Source organism: Chiloscyllium plagiosum, chromosome 11, assembly GCF_004010195.1.
Source record: "Chiloscyllium plagiosum isolate BGI_BamShark_2017 chromosome 11, ASM401019v2, whole genome shotgun sequence".
Taxonomy (NCBI): domain Eukaryota; kingdom Metazoa; phylum Chordata; class Chondrichthyes; order Orectolobiformes; family Hemiscylliidae; genus Chiloscyllium; species Chiloscyllium plagiosum.
The window spans coordinates 17,808,326-17,827,009 of NC_057720.1; the positions used below are offsets into that span (position 1 = coordinate 17,808,326).

Here is an 18,684-nt window from a genome sequence, read left to right on the forward strand (position 1 = left end):
GAGGTGCAGGTGAATTTGTGGCGGATATGGAAGGATCCCTTGGGGCCTTGGAGGGAAGTAAGGGAGGGAGGTGTGGGCGCAAGTTTTGCATTTCTTGCGATTGCAGGGGAAGGTACCTGGAGTGGAGGTTGGGTTGGTGGAGGGTGTGGACCTGACGAGGGAGTCGCGGAGGGAGTGGTCTTTTCGGAACGCTGATAGGGGAGGGGAATATATCTCTGGTGGTGGGGTCCGTTTGGAGGTGGCGGAAATGACGACGGATGATACGATGTATATGGAGGTTGGTGGGGTGGTAGGTGACGACCAATGGGCTTCTGTCCTGGTGGCGATTGGAGGGGTGGGGCTCCAGGGCAGAGGAGTTGGAAGTGGAGGAGATGCGGTGGAGAACATCGTTGATCACGTCTGGGGGGAAATTGCTGTCTTTGTAGAAGGAGGCCATCTGGGTTGTTCGCTATTGGAACTGGTCCTTCTGGGAGCAGATGCGGCGGAGACGAAGGAATTGGGAATATGGGATGGCGTTTTTACAGGGGGCAGGGTGGGAGGAGGTGTAGTCTAGGTAGCTGTGGGAGTCAGTCGGTTTATAGTAAATGTCCGTGTTGATTCGGTCGCCCGAGATAGAAAGCCTATCACCCTCACCTTAACCTCCTTCCACCCATTTCATTTCCAACACCCCTCCCCCAAGTCCCTCCTCCCTACCTTTTATCTTAGCCTGCTTGGCACACTTTCCTCTGAAGAAGGGCTCATGCCCGAAATGTCGATTTCTCCTGCTCCTTGGATGCTGCCTGACCTGCTGCGCTTTTCCAGCAACACATTTTCAGCATCTGCAGTCCTCATTTTCTCCTAAATGGTGGAACAGGCTTGAGTGATCAAATTGGCAATCAGTAACTAGTGATGTGCCTCAGGGATCAGTTTGGGACTGCAATTATTCACATTTTATATAGATGATTTGAAGTTGGGGACCACGTGTAGTATGTCAAAGTTGCAGATGATACAAAGATGAGTGGCAGAGCAAGGTGTGCAGAGGACTGTGAAACTTTGCAGAGGAACATAAATAGTTTAAATGAGTGGGCAAAGGTCTATCCGATGGAATACAATGTTAATAAATGTGAATTCATCCATTTTGATAGCAGTAAGAGTAGAAAGGATTATTACTTGAATGGTAAACAGTTGCAGTATGCTGGTATGCAGTGAACCTGGGTGTCCTTGTGCATGAATCACCAAGGCTGGTCTGCAGGTAATTAGGAAGGCAAATGGAATCTTGCCCTTCATTGCTAAAGGGATTGAGTTTAAAAGCAGGGAGGTTATGTTGTAGCTGTATGGGGTGCTGGTGAGGCTGCATCTGGAGTACGACGTGCAGCTTTGGTCTCCTTACCTGAGAGAGGATGTACTGGCACTAGAAGGGTTCAGAGGAGGTTCACTAGGTTGATTCCAGAATCAAGGGGGGTTGACTTATGAGGAGAGTCTGAGTAGACTGGGATTATATTCATTGGAATTTAGAATGAGGGCAGATCTTATGGTTATAAAATTATGAAGTGAATAGATAAGATAGAAGTGGAGAGGATGTTTCCACAGGTAGGTGAAATTATGCCAATGGCATAGCCTCACAATTGGGGGAGCAGATTTAGGACTGAATTGAGAAGGAACTTCTTCACCCAGAGGGTTGTAAATTATGGAATTCCTTGCTCAGGGAAGTAGTTGATGCTACTTCAGTAAATGTTTTTAAAACTAAGATTTTTTTTTTGAACAATAAAGGCATTAAGGGAAATGGTGAGAGCGTGGCTAAGTGGAGCCATGATCTTGTTGAGGATCTGAAATCTGAATACAGGCTAAAGTAACTAGTTTTTGTCAGGAACAACCATTTAATGCATGCTGTTACTAACATAGGCAGCCAAAAAATGGCTTCTTGATGCAAATAACATAACAAAATGGCTTATAGGCTGCAAATTGACAATTCTGCTTAAAGCTGCATTCCTGAATTAGCCATAAGTGTGCTTTAACAAAGATTAGCAGACAATGCTTCCCTTATAGCATAGAAATAGTTAGACCAAATAAGACATTACTAGCCATCCTAACTGACCTTGCAAGTGCAGGTACAAAGAATAGTTTCGCAAGATAGGGGTGCTTGAACGTGGAAAGCAAGTTAGTGCCCAGGAAATATCAATAAGTTGCTGTCAATAATGTCATTTCATTAAATTGATTGGTAATTGTTTGAAGCTGCTCTGTAAGCATGGCCAAACTACTTCTTTTCAAAAGGAAAGATATAAAAATGTTTTTGTCTTAAGCCATGTGTGCAGTTTCGTCGAGGGACACAGAAATGTATAACCTCTGTGTTGCTGGACAACCTGCACCAGGCTGTGATAATTGAAGTGTGAAATCTTACAGAAACAGACTGAATTGCTAGTATTTATTAACCAAGCGTGGAACAGGGACCCCCACCCCGGGGAGTCCAGATCTTCAATGGAGGAGGTTCGAAGGGCCAGATGGCCTACTCCTGCTCCTAGTTCTTTGTTCTTATGTACTCCTGTTCATATTTCTTATGGTTTTATGGCTTTCTATGTCAACCAGGTCTCTGATTTGTCTCTGGGAAGATTTTCACTCTCTTCAAACTGTTCCATTTTACTTTGAATTAACAGATGTTATGAAGTTGTAGGGTGTACTGTATGTTTGAGTGAAAGCTGGCATAGACATGGAAGGCACAAATGTGCTGAAAAAGTTAAATGTAACATTTGGCTGTAAAACAAATTGCGGAGTTGTTGCTATGGTACACGACAAATTCGAATTTGGCTAATCAAGCTGTTTAAATTATGCCCCAAGATACCAAAATCCAATCGAATTTGAATTTTATTGTTTTAACAACATCAAAACAACAAGACAATCTGATGTTTTGGAGTATAAAAATCTGGCATTTGAACAGTTTAGCCAGAGGTAGCAAAGAGCACCAACAAACTGCCCACACAATCGTTTTCTGAAAGGTACCTTTCATAAGAAATCAGAAGACTGAAGAAAAGACCCCAAAAAATCGAGAGGAAGGTACAAAGGAGAATCAACACAGCTGACTGGTTTTGAAATTTGATTCTTTTTGTAAAACTTTATTGGTGGGGTTTTATCAGATCAGTGTAATGTTGTGGAGTGGGAGGTAGATAAGTTGATCAGACAAAGGAGGTTTACAGTGTAGATAGTTGTTTAATGTTCCTTTTTTATTACTTGGACTTAAAGAATAAATTGTTAATTTATTCTTTTAAATAGTAGGATTTGATAGTTCTTTGTCACTCATTCTTTTACAGATTATGAGACGAGGTGAGCTTTTCTGTGTGTCTGGTTTAAATTAGCAGAAAGGTTTATCCAGTGTCGTACTACAGATCTTAGTTTAAAATGTAACTGCCTTATGAAGTCCAGTGATCTTAACAATAATTAACTGTCTCTCTTGACATTTCTTCAGTCCAAATGTAGTAACGAAACAGCAGCTGTTTATATTCTTTTTTGATTTTATTACTTAGGTATTCTTTTCAGATGCACCACATCCTAGAAAGAAAGGAAATTTTAATGTTCAGAGTTTGCATTATCTCCAGTTGTCAGCATTCAATCACAACTAGAAAATAACCAAAACTGAAGAGGAAATAATTTTGCAGCATTCCCGAATCGGTTGAAGTCAAGTCACAATTTTTGAACTAACATTGAGAGAACATTGACGTTTGTAGTTTTGTTTAAGCTGGATGGTCTGGTTAAGGTTTTGAGTATCCTTCCCAAAGGAGAAGTATGTCATGTGCTACAGTAAAAAAAGCTTCATTAATCTGGATCTTCCAAACAGATATATTGCATAAGATTAATTATTTTCTATTTCTAGTTTACCGGAGTTACTGGGATCACTGCAACTTGGCATAACTGATGTTTCTGGTGAATTAAGCTCTCTTGTGAAAACATTCAGGTAAGTGATTGAGGCTACAAGTTATATGTGAGCTTGTATCTCTATGCATCAAGTATGGGCTGCTTTAATTTTGACGCACACAACTCCTCATTTTCATCAGTTCTATATCCCCCATATCCCTGCTGTCACTGACTCTAGCCTTTTTCCTTCCCTGTCCTGTTTCCATCTCACGTGTGTAAACACATGGATGCGTCTTTGAAATCATCATAAGATGACTGAAAATTAGGAAAACCATTTGACCTCTTAGTTCTTGCTTCCTGAAATACACTTTTGGAGCCAGGTTGGTTGGGGGTGTGATAATTTTTAAATGATGCAGTTTGTGCCCTCATTAATCAACAGGTGTTGATTGCTATCCATGTGAAAAATAATTTACTTATTCCAGTTCATTTTCTTCTTAGTTGTGAATGTTTGAAAAAATGTGACTTTATAATGCAATGTGTAACATCACTATCTAAAACTGAATGCAGTTGGTTATGTGCACTAATGTATTTTTTAGTTTTATCCTAATTATGTCATAATCTTATTTATATGCAATTAATATATAGCATGGCAGGCTGATACAGAAGGTGAAGTCATGTGGGATCTGCGGTGAGTTGGTAAGATGGATACAGAACTGGCTTGGGCATAGACAGATTAGCAGTATTTTACAAAATGGAGATATGTTTGCAATGATATTCTGTAGGAATCAGTGCTGGGGTCCCTATAGTTTGTAATATACACAAATGATTTGGAGAGAATGTAGACAATAGGTGCAGGAGTAGACCATTCTGCCCTTCGAGCCTGCACCACCATTCAATATGATTGTGGCTGATCATCCTTAATCAGTATCCTGTTCCTGCCTTATCTCCATAACCCTTGATTCCACAATCCTTGAGAGCTCTATCCAACTCTTTCTTAAATGAATCCAGAGACTGGGCTTCCACTGCCCTCTGGGGCAGAGCATTCCATACAGCCACCACTCTCTGGGTGAAGAAGTTTCTCCTCATCTCTGTCCTAAATGGTCTATCCCGTATTTTTAAGCTGTGTCCTCTGGTTCAGCACTCACCCATCAGCGGAAACATGTTTCCTGCCTCCAGAGTGTCTGATTAGTCAGGTGGTCTGATTAGTAAGTTTGTGGGTGAGGAGGATTGCCAGAGGATACAGCAGGATATAAATAGGCTAGAGACTTGGGCAGAAAATGGCAGATAGAATTTAATTCAGCCATCGAATCATAAAGTTTTATTTGGCATGGAAACAGACCCTTCAGGTGCAATGTGATGCATTTTAGAAGATCTCTTGCAGGCAGGAAGCATGCGTTAAATGGCAGAACCCTTAGAAGCATGAATATATAGAGGGATTTAGACGTACAGGTTCACAGTTCCCTGACAGTGGCAACATAAGGGAATGAGGTGATCAAAAAGGCTAGTGCTTCCAAATAAACATGTTGGACTATAACCTGGTGTTGTGATTTTTTTTTTAAACTTTGTCCACCCCAGTCCAACATTGACACCTCCAAATCAAAAAAGGCATATGGCAGGCTTGCCTTCATCGGTCGGGTCATACAATGTTAAAGTGGGCAAGTCCTGTTGCAGTTGCATAGAACTTTTAGTTAGGTCACATTTGTAATATTGTGTACAGTTCTGGTCACCACACTATCTGAAGGATTTGGAGGTTTCGGAGAGGGTACAGAAGAGTTTTATCAGGATGTTACTTGGTTCGTAGGGTATTAGCAATGAGGAGAGAATGGACGAACTTGGTTTGCTTTCACTTGTAAAGTCGGAGGCAGAGGAGCAACCCAGTAGAAGTTTACAAAATTATGTGGATACAGGTGTGGATAGACTGATAGTCGAGTAGAATTGTCAATTACTAGGGAATGTAGGTTTAAGGTAAAGAGGCGTAAGTTTAAAGGAGATGTAAGAAGCAGGTTTTTTTTTAAAGAGGGTGCTGCCATAGGAGGTGGTAGAAGCAAATACAATAGCAATATTTAAGAATGAGATATATGAATAGGCAGGGAATAGATGGGTACATGTAACGGCAAAATGATTTTAGGTAGGATGACGTCATGGTCAGCACAGACATGGTGGGCCAAAGGGCCTGTTCCTGTGTCATGCTGCTCTTTGTAGCATTTTAACTTTTTTTGTTGCTACAACATCAAACTATACTTTTTATTACTCGCTCATGGGATGTAAGCTGGCAAGGTCAGCATTAGTTGCCCTTGAGAAGCTGTTGGTGAGCATAGTCTTAAACTGCAACAGTCATTGTAGTGTTAGAGTATGCAGGATGCTGTTAGGTGGTGTGTTTTAGAATTTTGACCTATGGCAATAGGTGTTCATGTCAAATTGCATAGAGGGTAATTTACAGGTGTTTGTGTTCTCATGTACCTTTGCCCTTGTCCTTCTAGTCATAGATCTAATGGATTTAGAAGGTGCTATTAAAGGTCTTGGTGAGTTGCTGCAGTGCCTTTTTGTAGGTGTAATTTATTACAACAAGCCAGCTGGTGGTGAAGATGGTGAATAGCTGAAGTGAAGAATGGAATGCAAATCAATCATGCTGCTTTGTCCTGGCCAGTGTCAAGCTTCTCAATTGTTGATGGAGCTTATGCTTGATGTGTCGGGAATTAGTTAATTTCTACAGAATGAGCCCCTGACCTGTTATAACCAGTGTATGATTGTATTTATCCATTTAAGTTTCTACTTATTTACATGAGTAAATGAACACTTGGTCTAATTTTGTATATGGTTGACTGAGTTCTTTTGAGGAATTCTGCACTGGCTCATTTTTGGTCGAAGTGTATTAAAGGCATTATTTTGTTAAAACATCATTGAATAGTTTTAAGACACAGCTAGATAGATTTCTGGTTATCAAGGCAGTTGAGGGTTTTTGGAGCTAGGCAAAATGTGGAGTTGAGACCACAATCAGATAGCCATGATCTTATCGAATAGCGGAGCAGGCCGTGGGAGACAACTCCTCCTGATTCTCATGTTCATAGCAGAGTTCAATCAAAATACTGTGTTTAAAGTTTCAAATTTAGTGAAGCATGAAAGGTTTTAAAATCAAACTTCACTTAAATGGGTTAGTGAGCACGAGGGTGTAATGTTAACTTGATGTGTGGCTCAGGCAGCAGAAGGCTATGAAATCAGCTGAAGGCTATGAAATCTCTAGGGTCATAGAGCATTGAAATAATAAAGTCTCAAGATAACAAAGGATGGATGCATGTTTCAGCTCAGGCCAATGCCCAACTTCATCCCAGCCTGAGGTCAATGTTAGAAAACTGCAAGAAAGTCGTCCTAATGATGGCATGAATAAATAATTGGAAGCTTGTTCCTAGGTTATGACACTAAAGTTGTGAACACTTAGGCTGGGCTACAGAGCAAGGGATGGAATTGGTAGCTTGGGAGCAAAGGTTATCACAGGTGCTGATGATGAGACTGTGGTGTTCCCAATAATTAGTTGATGGAAATTTCAGCTCATCTAGTACTGGACGTTGGAAAAGTACTAGGTTAATTAAGAGAACCAAGAAAAGACCAAGAAACATGGTGATGAAATGAAGTGACTAAATGACATTCAATAAATACATTTAAGGCAATAAAGTTTGTGTTATGAATGAGAGCAAGGGAATAGCACTTAGCTAGCTATCTCTTTCAAAGAACTGGAATTAGCCATAAAGCCCTGAGTGGTCTTCTCACCAGTTCAGTAAAGGAGAGGAAGACTTCCAGAAGCATGTGTTGTATTATGATCCCAGCTGATAAGACTCAGTATCATATGAGTTTTCTGTTTTTGAAGAGTGGGAAATTTTCTTGGCAATTTATGATGCTTAACACCATGAGTTTAAAAACATTTTATGAAAGGTTAGATAACAAAAGCAAATTTAGATTGAGGTTTCACACTATGTGCAAACAGCTTAACCTGACAGTTGAGATGATAGTTAAGCAATTTTGTCATGTCCTTCTCAGTACAAATCATTCATGCTAGCATCATCTCAAATAATGGTTTTTCTTGATGGCCTTCACTTTTCCTGCAGAAACATTGGCTGTTCTTTCAGGTGACCACATTAGTGCTATTACAGTTAACCATAACTGAAGTCTGGAATTAATGGACCATTGTTACTGGTGATATTGTACTTGTGCCTGCACTGAAAGCTTTGTTCATCTGAGAATCTGGCCCTGAGGTGCAGCTTGCTTTAAAAGTGATTGACCTTTGTTTGCTCCTGCATATATAAATGTGCCACACCTAGAGGTTGTATGCTTTTAGCCCTCCTTTTTTATATAGTTACAAGAAGATGATTGCACAATGACAGGTGGTTGCTCTGGGACTGGTGACTGAGCAAAAGGTTTCTATTTGAAGAAGCTTGACTGCATAGTTATTGAACAGCCTGGTGATATTAATGCACCAAGAGATCTATATGAATGTACTTGAACAAGTCAACCAACTCCTCACACCATTTGATTTGTATACTGCTTCTTGATAGCAATATCCTGGGAGTTAGGTTCCAATTAATTTAAATAGATAACTGCATCCCCTAGTTTATATAGGACAATGAAGCTTCCTAATGCTTTGATTTGATAGTGGATCCTTGTAGAGCACAGGAATAAAGATGCTTTCACTGGTATTTTGCAAGTTCCCCAAGTGAATTTAGGCTGTCATTTTTCCACTGTATTTCACAGCAGATTAGCAAGGATGTTACATTTGAACAGCCTGTCACAATGATTCCATCATCCATTTGGCTTGATGTTTGCCAGTGGAACCTCAACCTAAGCTTAGGACCAACTACTCACTTTTGAATTAGATTTCAGGCAAAAACACCTAATGTCATGGAAGTAGTGTCAAATTCAAGTGTGACCCAAGCCAGAGAGATTTTAAAATTTTTATTATGTTCATACTGAATTTGCTATTCTTGCACACTCATTGTTGCTCCTGAGGTCACAGAATAAGACAAGATAGGTACAGGTGAGGATGAGTTTTGGAGCATATGCATGTTATTTTATTATCCTAGCTGGTACTGGACAAGTTGGATCACAGAATGAAATCTGACTTGATAGTTTTTTTTAAAAAAAAATTCCGTTAATGTGCTGGTCATTTGCTGCAACGTAGTCTTTTTTTTTGAACAAAAGAAAAATTAAACAAATTATGCTATCTAAGTATAGAACCCAGATTGAAAGGTATAATAAAATGCAGGAAAGCAAAGTCATATTCCTTTTCTGATACTGTTCCAGAAATTCAAATCTGAAGAAATTACACCTCCGTATCAAATGTCAAAGTTTTAATTAACTGATTCTCCTGAGTTATTTCGTGTCTTGCATTAGTACTCTCAAAACTGAGAAATTAGGCGCGCTCAGCTTTTAATAACCTGCCAATATCAAACCAAACACTCCTGATTTTGAACGTTTCACAAACTAAACTTTTGTGCTGTGATAATTGCTTTCTGTAAACTGTTCTATACTCATTTCTGGGGAAAAAAGCCACATTTACTTAGGACCTCAGTCAGGTCTCCAAAATTACCCTAAAACTTTGTCTCCATGTTCCTGTAGCTAAAATCAATCCTTGATTATCTTGAAAACAAGGTAATGGGCATCAGTGTTTACTCCATCTGTCACACGCCGCCACAGTAAAAACAATTTCCAATTCATATTCCAGGATAATTGATGCATCCTGGATTAGATCACTTGTTTAGGAGGGCTGTTTTTTTAACCTTTTCAGAAAAGCAACCACCTCCAAAATGCCACTGTTTTAAAATCTGTGCTCCATAAATGATACTGATATAAATCAGACACTTTCCATCACAATTATGAAATTCTTAAAGGGATACTGCATCCACTTGATTTAGAGTGAAAAGTAGGTGCTTCAGAAGTTATTATTATAATTATTTAGTAATATTGTATCTGCAAAGCCAAAAAAAGTTATAAAATGTGCTAATATGGGAAAGGCAAGTGCTGTTAATACAGATTAATTTTTGCAGTTGGAATAAGCCAAATTCATACAGCTTAGAGGGATTTTTTTTTTTGCAGGTGTCTTATTTTTACAGCTTCATTCATCTTCCTACTTCAGGTACCAATACATAAGAGGACATGGATATCCATGGATTTAATTAGATTTGTCCATGACTTTGCTTGATCAGTGACTTGCTATTGCCCACTGCAGTGATTTGCCATTGCCTTGTGCAGTATGGCTTACCACAAAACTCCAACTCTTATTGCCTGCCATTAAACATAATATATGACTTACGAGCTTATAATAAACCTCTTTGGCCATGTTATGAATCTGCCTATCAAGTTCTATAGTGGAATTTCTGGCCCAGAGGCAATGACAGAGTATACCACACAACTGCTTGCCAGTTGCACTAGGAGTGATGGTAATGGATATGGATTAGTTTATTTCACCTACTGGTAGTTTCCACAATCCCACAATGAGCTAGTCTAGAGTTTAATGCACCTATCTGAATTTCCCCATCAACATGTAGCTGCAAATGAGCAATAGGAGTGTGTCTCAAATCTAGACAGGTACAACAGGTTGTGGTTCTTCTCGAGAGAATATAAAAGATCCAAGAACAGGGATCGATTATTTCTCTGAGCACACCCCTTTTACTCATTTTCCTGTCTTTATCTATCTATCTTTAATAATTAATGATAGATGCCTATTGGTTGTGTGGAATGAACCTAGCCCAGTGCTGAGTTGATGAAGAAGACTTCTTTGTCTAAAGCAAGTTGTCAGCAACATTTGAATCTGGTTGAGAGAACTGGAAGGTTGATAGTTGTCTGTTGCGCCGCTTTTAAACTACAGTAAAACAGAGGTGTCTACTTAGAGCCAAAAGTTGGGCAGGAAAATAAAGCAGGGATTGTGTATAGTGTCAGTTAGTTTTTGGTAGGGCTGAGTGTTAAGTATATAATCTGTGAAGCTAAAAAGTGACACTCGGATGTTGGGTTGCAAGAAATTTGTGTGAATATTTGGAAAGATTCAAAGATTTTCATGTATGTGCTGCATATGTAATTCTTGGCTTCTTGTTGTATCTGTCGACATAAAATATGATCAGTGGGTTTGCTAAAGATGGTGGGGTAGAGAAAAATCACATGTTTGATATAAAATTCTGAAAAGGATAGTATTTCTAGTTCTCCAGTTAAAATGTGAATTATGGTTTGAATGTAAATGTTAGTATTATACTCAAGTAATAAGCTTCACAATCAGTAATTTGATATGTTTAGGGTAAGCTACTCATTAGTTGTCTCTTTTTTAGTAATCCAGTAATATTAAATTTCACTATGTGAAAGCTTAAGAATGGAACTTGGCACAAGTAACTTGTATCTACTGAAGGGAAAACGCTTGGTCAATAAGTTATCCTTTTAACAGATCTTGGTTTTGTATGCTTCAAGTGATTCTATTTAGCTTTTAATTTCATACAAACATAGTTTAGATTACTTAGATTCCCTACAGTGTGGAAACAGACCCTTCAGCCCAACAAGTCCACACCGAAGCGCAACCCATCCAGACCCATTCCCCTACATTTACCCCTTCACCTAACACTACGGGCAATTTAGCATGGCCAATTCACCTAACCTGCACATCTTTGGACTGTGGGAGGAAACCGGAGTACCCAGAGGAAACCCACGCAGACACAGGGAGAATGTGCAAACTCCACACAGTCAGTTGCCTGAGGCAGGAATTGAACCCGGGTCTCTGGCGCTGTGAGGCAGCAGTGCTAACCACTGTGCCATCGTGCTGCCCATAACCCAGAGAGCAGTGAAGGTGTGGTCAATTGAAAAATCTAAGACAGAGGTGAGTAGATTTGTCGAACAAGTGAATCAATGGGAAATGAAACAAAGAAGCTCTGGAGTAACTCAGAGCTTTGGAGCGAGAAATAGAATTTTTGTAAATCAGGAAATGTATGAGAGAGAAACTCGGTAAAATCAGGGAAGTGGTATTGTGAAAATTATTGGAGCTGTGGATACAAAGTCCCTGGGTCTTGATGGACTTCGTCTTGTAATGTTAAATGAAGTGACTAGTGAGAAAGATGATGCGTTGATTCTACTTTTTCAAAATTCCTTTGATTTGGAGAAGGCTTAATTAGATTGAAAAGTTATTATTCTCTCCCCTCTCCCCCCGGGAAACTATTGGAAGCTATTATTGTAGCCAGCAATTCAGATAAGTTCAAGGTAATTCGTCTGCGTTGGATAATTTCCTATTCAGGAAATCACATTAAATCAATTTCTCGGTATTGGTTGAAGAAATGCATATGCTATGGATATGGAGGTCAATGATTGTAGTACTTGCATTTCTAAAAGGCATTTGATAAGATGACACATCAAATGTTGTGTGGAAAATAAAAACTCATGGTGAAGGGGTTAACTTGTTGGCACAGATAGAATCGGAAAAGTGGTAAAAGAGGGGGAGGTGTAGCAATGTTAGGTAAGGACAATATTACGGTGGCAGAAAGGACATTTGATGAGGACTCATCTACTGAGGTAGTATGGGCAGAGGTTAGAAATGGGAAAAGAGAGATCACCCTATTGGGAGTTTTCTGTGGGCCTCCAAAAAGTTCCAGAGGAAAGGATTGCAAAGATTTTGGATAGGAGTGAGAGTAACAGGGTAGTTATGGGGGCTTTAAATTGCAAATATTGACTGAAAACACTATAGTTCAAGTGCCTTAGATGGGTCAGTTTTTGTCCTATGTGTGCAGGAGGGTTTCCTGATACATATTTAGATAGGCCAACAAGAGGTGAGACCATATTGGATTTGGTACTGGGTGATGAACCAGGCTAGGTGTTAGATTTGGAGGTAGGTGAGCACTTTGGTGATAGTGTCCACAATTTGGTTACTTTTAGGGGTGGAAAGGGATAGGTATATACTGCAGGACAAGAGTTATAGCTGGGGGGGGGGGGGGAAGGCAATTGTGATGCGATTAGGCAAGATTTAGGATGCATAGGGTGGGGAAGGAAGCTGCAGGGGATGGGCACAATTGAAATGTGGAACTTATTTAAGGAACAGCTACTGCGTGTCCTTAAGTATGTACCTGTCAGGCAGGGAGGAAGTGGTCAAGCGAGGGAACTGTGGCTTCCTAAAGAAGTTGAATCTCTTATCAAGAGGAAGGAGGTTTATGTAACAACGTGATGTGAAGGCTTGAGTGTTTGAGTGTTACAAGTTAGTCAGGAAGGACCTAAAGAGAGAGCTAAGAAGAGCCAGGAGGGGACATGAGAAGTCTTTGGCAGGTAGGATTAAGGAAAACCCTAAAGCTTTGCATAGGTATGTCAGGAATAAAAGAATGACGAGAGTAGGAGTAGGGTCTGGCAAGGTCAGTAGTGGGAAGTTGTGTGGAGTCCAAAGAAATAGGAGAGGCACTAAATGAATATTTTTTTCGTCAGTATTCACACAGGAAAAAGACTGTTGTTGAGGAGAATACTGAGATACAGGCTATTAGACTAGGCTAGATTAAGGTTGATAGGAGGAGGTGTTAGTAATTCTGGAAAGTGTGAAAATAGATGAGTCCCCTGGGCCAAATAGGATTTATCCTAGGATTCTCTGGGAAGCCAGGAAGGAGATTGCAGTGCCTTTGGCTTTAAGTTGTCATCTCTCCTCTCCTTTGCTGTTTCAACCTCAACCCATACTACCTCAGTAAGTGAGTCCTCACCTTTCTGTCACAGTGATACTGTCCTTGACTAACAATGCCAAACCTCCCCCTCTTTTACCATGTTCCCTATTCTTACTGAAAAGATCTAAACCCCGGAACCTGCAACAACCATTCCTTTCCCTGCTCGATCCGTGTATCCGAAATGGCCACAACATCGAAGTCCCAGTTACCAACCCATGTTGCAACTTCACCCACCTTATTTCAGATGTTTCTGGCATTGAAGTAAACACACTTCAAACCACCTTTCTGCCTGCTGGTACACTCCTGCCACCTTGAACCCTTATTCATGACTTCATTACACTCAACCTCCTGTATACTGGAGCTACAATTCAGGTTCCCATCCCCGTGCTAAATTTGTTTCAATCCTCCCTAAGAGCATTAACAAACCCCACACCCCTCAGGATATTGGTACCCCTCTGATTCAGATGTAGACCATCCCATTTGTAGAGGTCTCACCTACCCCAGAATGATCCCCAATTATCCAGGTCGGATCGACCAGTAAGTTGTCCACTCTGCCACCCCAACCAACGGTATACTTGTTATTAAGGGGAAAGGCCACTGGGTATCTCTGCACTGTCTGCCTATTCCCTTTCCATCCCCTAACTGTAACCCATCTACCTTTTTCCTGTACCCGAAATGTAACTACCTCCCTGTAACTCCTCTCCAATTAGCCCTTCAGTCTCCTTAATGATCTGAAGTTGCTCAAGCTCCAGTTCCCTAATGCAGTTTCCGAGAAGCTGGAGTTGGGTGCACTTCCGCAGATGAACTCAGCATGGACACCAGTGGTGACCTTTACCTGTCACATTATACAGGAGAAGCATGCAACTGCCCTAACATCCATACCACTGTTCGGAATTCCCAAAGAGACTATTGAATACAAAACTAGTAACCTTACCAAATCAGCATGCAGAACATTTTTTTAGTTAGAGGAGGATGGGTAGGAGATACTACATAAGTAGTGTTTTGGGTAAAGCAACTGCCCAAATATATTACCTCGCTCACTCAGTTGTCCTGTGTGCGCTCTGCCTATTCACGAGGTAAGTTTTCATAGGATTTACTACCTTCCCAGCAGCCCCTAGTCCTTGGCAGATTGGTACAAAAACTAAACCTGTTGGATTCAGGTTGGGCTGGCTAGATGGATACAAAACTGGCTTGGTCCTAGGAGACAGAGGTTCTCAGTGGAACGATGATTTTCAGAATGGAGACCGGTAACTAGTGGTGTTCCTTGGGGATCAGTCTTGGGTCCTCTGTCTGTTGTGTGTGTATATAAATGATCTGGAGGCAAATATGGGTGGTCTGATTAGTAAGTGATTGGTGGAGTTGCTGATAGTGCCAATGATTGATTGTGAAAGGATACAACGGGATATAGTTTGATGACTTGGGCACAGAAATGGCAGATGGAGTTTAATCCAGACAAATGCAAGGTGATGTGTTTTGGAGGATCAAAGTTAGCTGTGAATTATACTGTAAATGGCAGAACCCTTAGAAACATTTAGCATACAGACGAATCTGGGCATGTATGTCCACAGTTCCCTGAAAGTGGCAACACAGGTGCCCAAGGTGATTTAAGAAGGCATATGACATGCTTTCCTTCATTGGCCAGGGCATGAAGTACAAGAGTTGGCAAACCATGTTGCAACTATATAAACCATTTGTTAGGCAGCATTTGGAGTATTGTGTGCAGGTTTGGCACGATGTTACCTGATCTCGAGGGCATTAGCTATGAGGAAACGTTATAAAGACTAGGATTGCTTACACTGGAAAGACAGCAGCTGAGTGGTGACCTGATAGAGGTCTACAAAATTGAGGCATAGATAGGGTGGATGGCCAGAGGCTTATTCCCAGAGTTGAAGTTTCAATTACAAGGGAGCATGGGCTCAAGATGAGAGGAGGAAAGTTTAAGAGAAATGTACGAAGGGAGTTTTTCATGCAGTGAGTGGTAGGAGCCTGGAGTGCACTGCCAGAAGAAGTGTGGAAACAGGCACGTTGGCAACATTTAAGTGGATGGTTACATGAATAGGAAGGGTATGGACTGAATAAGGGTAGAAGGTTTGTGTTTTAGTTCAGTTTAGATTTGCACAGCCTTGGAAGACTGAAGAACCTATTTCTATGCTGTACTTCTGTTTTGTTCTTTATTCCAGAATTGCAATATGACATCTCTTGTCACTTTCCACTCCGTGAGCCTCCATACACCATTTCTGCTACCTCCAGTATGATGTCTCCAATAAACACATCTTCAATACCCAATGCCTACACGCGTTTCAAAGGCACCATTCCCTCAGTGACACCATGGTCATTCTTCTATCGCCCCAACACCTCATTTCTCCCCTTAGCATCTTCCCATGCAAATGCAGGAGATCTAACACTTGGCTTGGTGCCACCTGTGATCTCTAATCTTGCTTGCCCTCTAACCTTCCCTTCTGTTCCTCATCACCTTTCCATCTTTCTTAGCTCCTGCTCTTTTCCATGGTTTTTGGTACTATCCATTGCCTTTTTTTTTTTAAAAGTAATAAATAGTGTTGGTGAAGGCACTGTTTTGATAGCGTTCAGTAAGTCATCAATGGTAATCCATTGTTCCACAATGTAATGTTTTCATCTCTTCCTTACTACACTGAAAAAGGTTTAAAAACAAAGTCTAGCCAGAGGTGCCCTTGTCCATTTGCATAGTAGCTAGTTAATGGACAGTATAGGCAAGGGCACAGTTACCTGACCAGAAAAAGATACTCTCTCCAATTCTGGACCAGGTATTGTGGAGTGAAAAAGTCATGAGGTGAAGAACGAATAAACAAAGAAAGGTTAAAAAGAAGGGTGTGTGGCAACTTTTCAATTTACTTTTTCATTGTGTATACTTGTCACTATTAAGGCCAACATTTGTTACTTGTGTCTAATTGCCCCAAATTGAGTGGTTTGTAGGCCATTCAGAGGATGGTTAAGTGTCAACAAAATAGCTATGAGTCACTATGTCTCTGCCTCACCCTACTTTACCTCTTTTATCTGATTGTTCCCTCACATTATGTTTTTCAGGCTAACTAACACCAATATCATTCACACAATTCCAGAATGGACTTTAATTGCAGTCGTGATGCTTTCAGTGTAAGTATTAATAAAGTTCATTTTTGTTCAGAAGTTAAAGCTAAAGGTTTTTGAAATGGATAAACGAGAATTTGTTAAATCAAGAGGCCATAATTACTGCAGTCCAAACATTTGTTAAAAAGCCAGAACACTCTACAATTAAGGACGTAGAAGGAGATAACTGTGTTATGACATCCTCTGAAAGAGATATGAGTCTTGATCTCAATATAAGAATTTAGAAGAAATGGCATATTGAGTGATGTGGTTGGGAAAACGTGGTCATGTAGCAGCATATATATTGCAACATTGATATACCATTTCTTTATGATCATTACTAGTCTGTATACGCCATGCTCGCCCACCCTCCAAATTACGTGTTCTGTGTGGAGGCAGAACACACAGGCATGATCCTAATTAATACTTTACTTCAGTCTTCTGAGGAGGGGGATAATGTAAATAATGTAGTTAATGTCAATAGAATGGGATAATCTAGTATGAGGGGAAATGTTAATGGGTTTAACATCTTTGAAAGTGCATAAACCTTACAAATGAAATGTATCTCAGCTGCACAGAAATAAGGAAAGAAACGAGTAAACTGTTGTTTATAATTTTTTATCATCCTTTTAACAAGGGAGGAAGGGGAGATCAAATAATTGCAAATCAGCCCAAATTTGTTGATGGCAAATTGTTGGTGATAATTTCTGAAGCAAAGCAGAAAGGAGGTGAGGTAAGGTAAAGGTGACTGCCCTTGACATCAAGGCTGCATTGGACTGAGTTTGGTATCGAGGAACCCTAGAAAAACTGGAGTCAATGGAAATCAGGAGGGAAACACTCTGCTAGTTAATTTCATACCTGGCACAAAGGTTGTGGTCATTAATGTTCAGGTCATCTGTGCAGAAGTCTTTAAGGTAGTGACCTAGGTTCAACTGCCTTCAGATGCTTCACAATGACGTTCCTGCCATTATAAGGCCAGAATAGGTGGTGTTTTCTGATTGTTCAATCCCATTTGTGACTTTTCAATTACTAATGTCCAAAGGCGGCAAGACCTAGATGATAATCCTTTTTGGACCAGCAAGTGGCAAGCAACATTCAGGGAACACGAGTGACAAACCCATGACATTCGGTGGTCATTACCATCACTGAAACCATGCTATCAACATCCTGGATTGTCATTGACCAGAAACTGAATAGGACTAGCCATATAAATATTGTGGCTTTGGATATATATATTTGCTTGCTGAGCTGGAGGGTTCATTTCCAGACGTTTCGTCACCCTACTAGGTAACATCTTCAGTGGGCCTCAGGTGAAGCACTGCTGATAATTCCTGCTTTCTATTTATATGATTTGGGTTTCTTTGGGTTGGCGATTTTTATTTCCTGTGGCTGTCATTTCCTGTGGTGAAGTCACTTCCTGTTCTTTTTCTCAGGGGGTGGTAGGTGGGGTCTAAATCAATCTTGTGTCTATAAGATCTCGTGACCTGCAGCAAGTAACATGCCTCCTGAGTCCTCAAAGCCTGTCCACCATCTGTAAGGCATGTCAGGAATGTGTTGGAATACTCTTCTCTTGCCTGGATGGGTGCAGCTCCAAAAACACTTGAGCTTGAGACCATTCAGGACAAAGTGGCTGCTTGATTGTTTGTGGATGAGGTGCCATTCAGTCTCTTCGCCATTCAGTCTCTTCACCACTCAGTAGCATAGAACATAGAAGAATACAGCGCAGTACAGGCCCTTCGGCCCTCGATGTTGCGCCGATCCAAGCCCACCTAACCTACACTAGCCCACTATCCTCCATATGCCTATCCAATGCCCGCTTAAATGCCCATAATGAGGGAGAGTTCAACACTGCTACTGGCAGGGCATTCCATGAACTCACGACTCGCTGAGTAAAGAACCTACCCCTAACATCTGTCCTATACCTACCCCCCCTTAATTTAAAGCTATACCCCCTTGTAATAGCTGACTCCATACGTGGAAAAAGATTCTCACTGTCGACCCTATCTAAACCCCTAATCATCTTATACACCACTATCAAGTCACCCCTAAACCTTCTTTTCTCCAATGAAAACAACCCCAAGTGCCTCAGCCTGTCCTCATA

The 18,684-nt window shown here is 40.7% G+C and overlaps 1 protein-coding gene across 3 annotated transcripts in view; it reads left to right on the forward strand.

The window, feature by feature from the left end:
- Nucleotides 1-18,684, forward strand: part of rpap2 (RNA polymerase II associated protein 2) — a 129,360-nt gene that overhangs the window by 35,670 nt on the left and 75,006 nt on the right. For all 3 annotated transcript variants that reach the window (XM_043698791.1, XM_043698793.1, XM_043698792.1), the window contains 2 exons: nt 3,842-3,922; nt 16,542-16,610. In XM_043698791.1, coding sequence (XP_043554726.1) covers nt 3,842-3,922; nt 16,542-16,610 — 150 coding nt within the window. Of the gene's footprint in view, nt 1-3,841; nt 3,923-16,541; nt 16,611-18,684 lie in introns of those variants that run through there.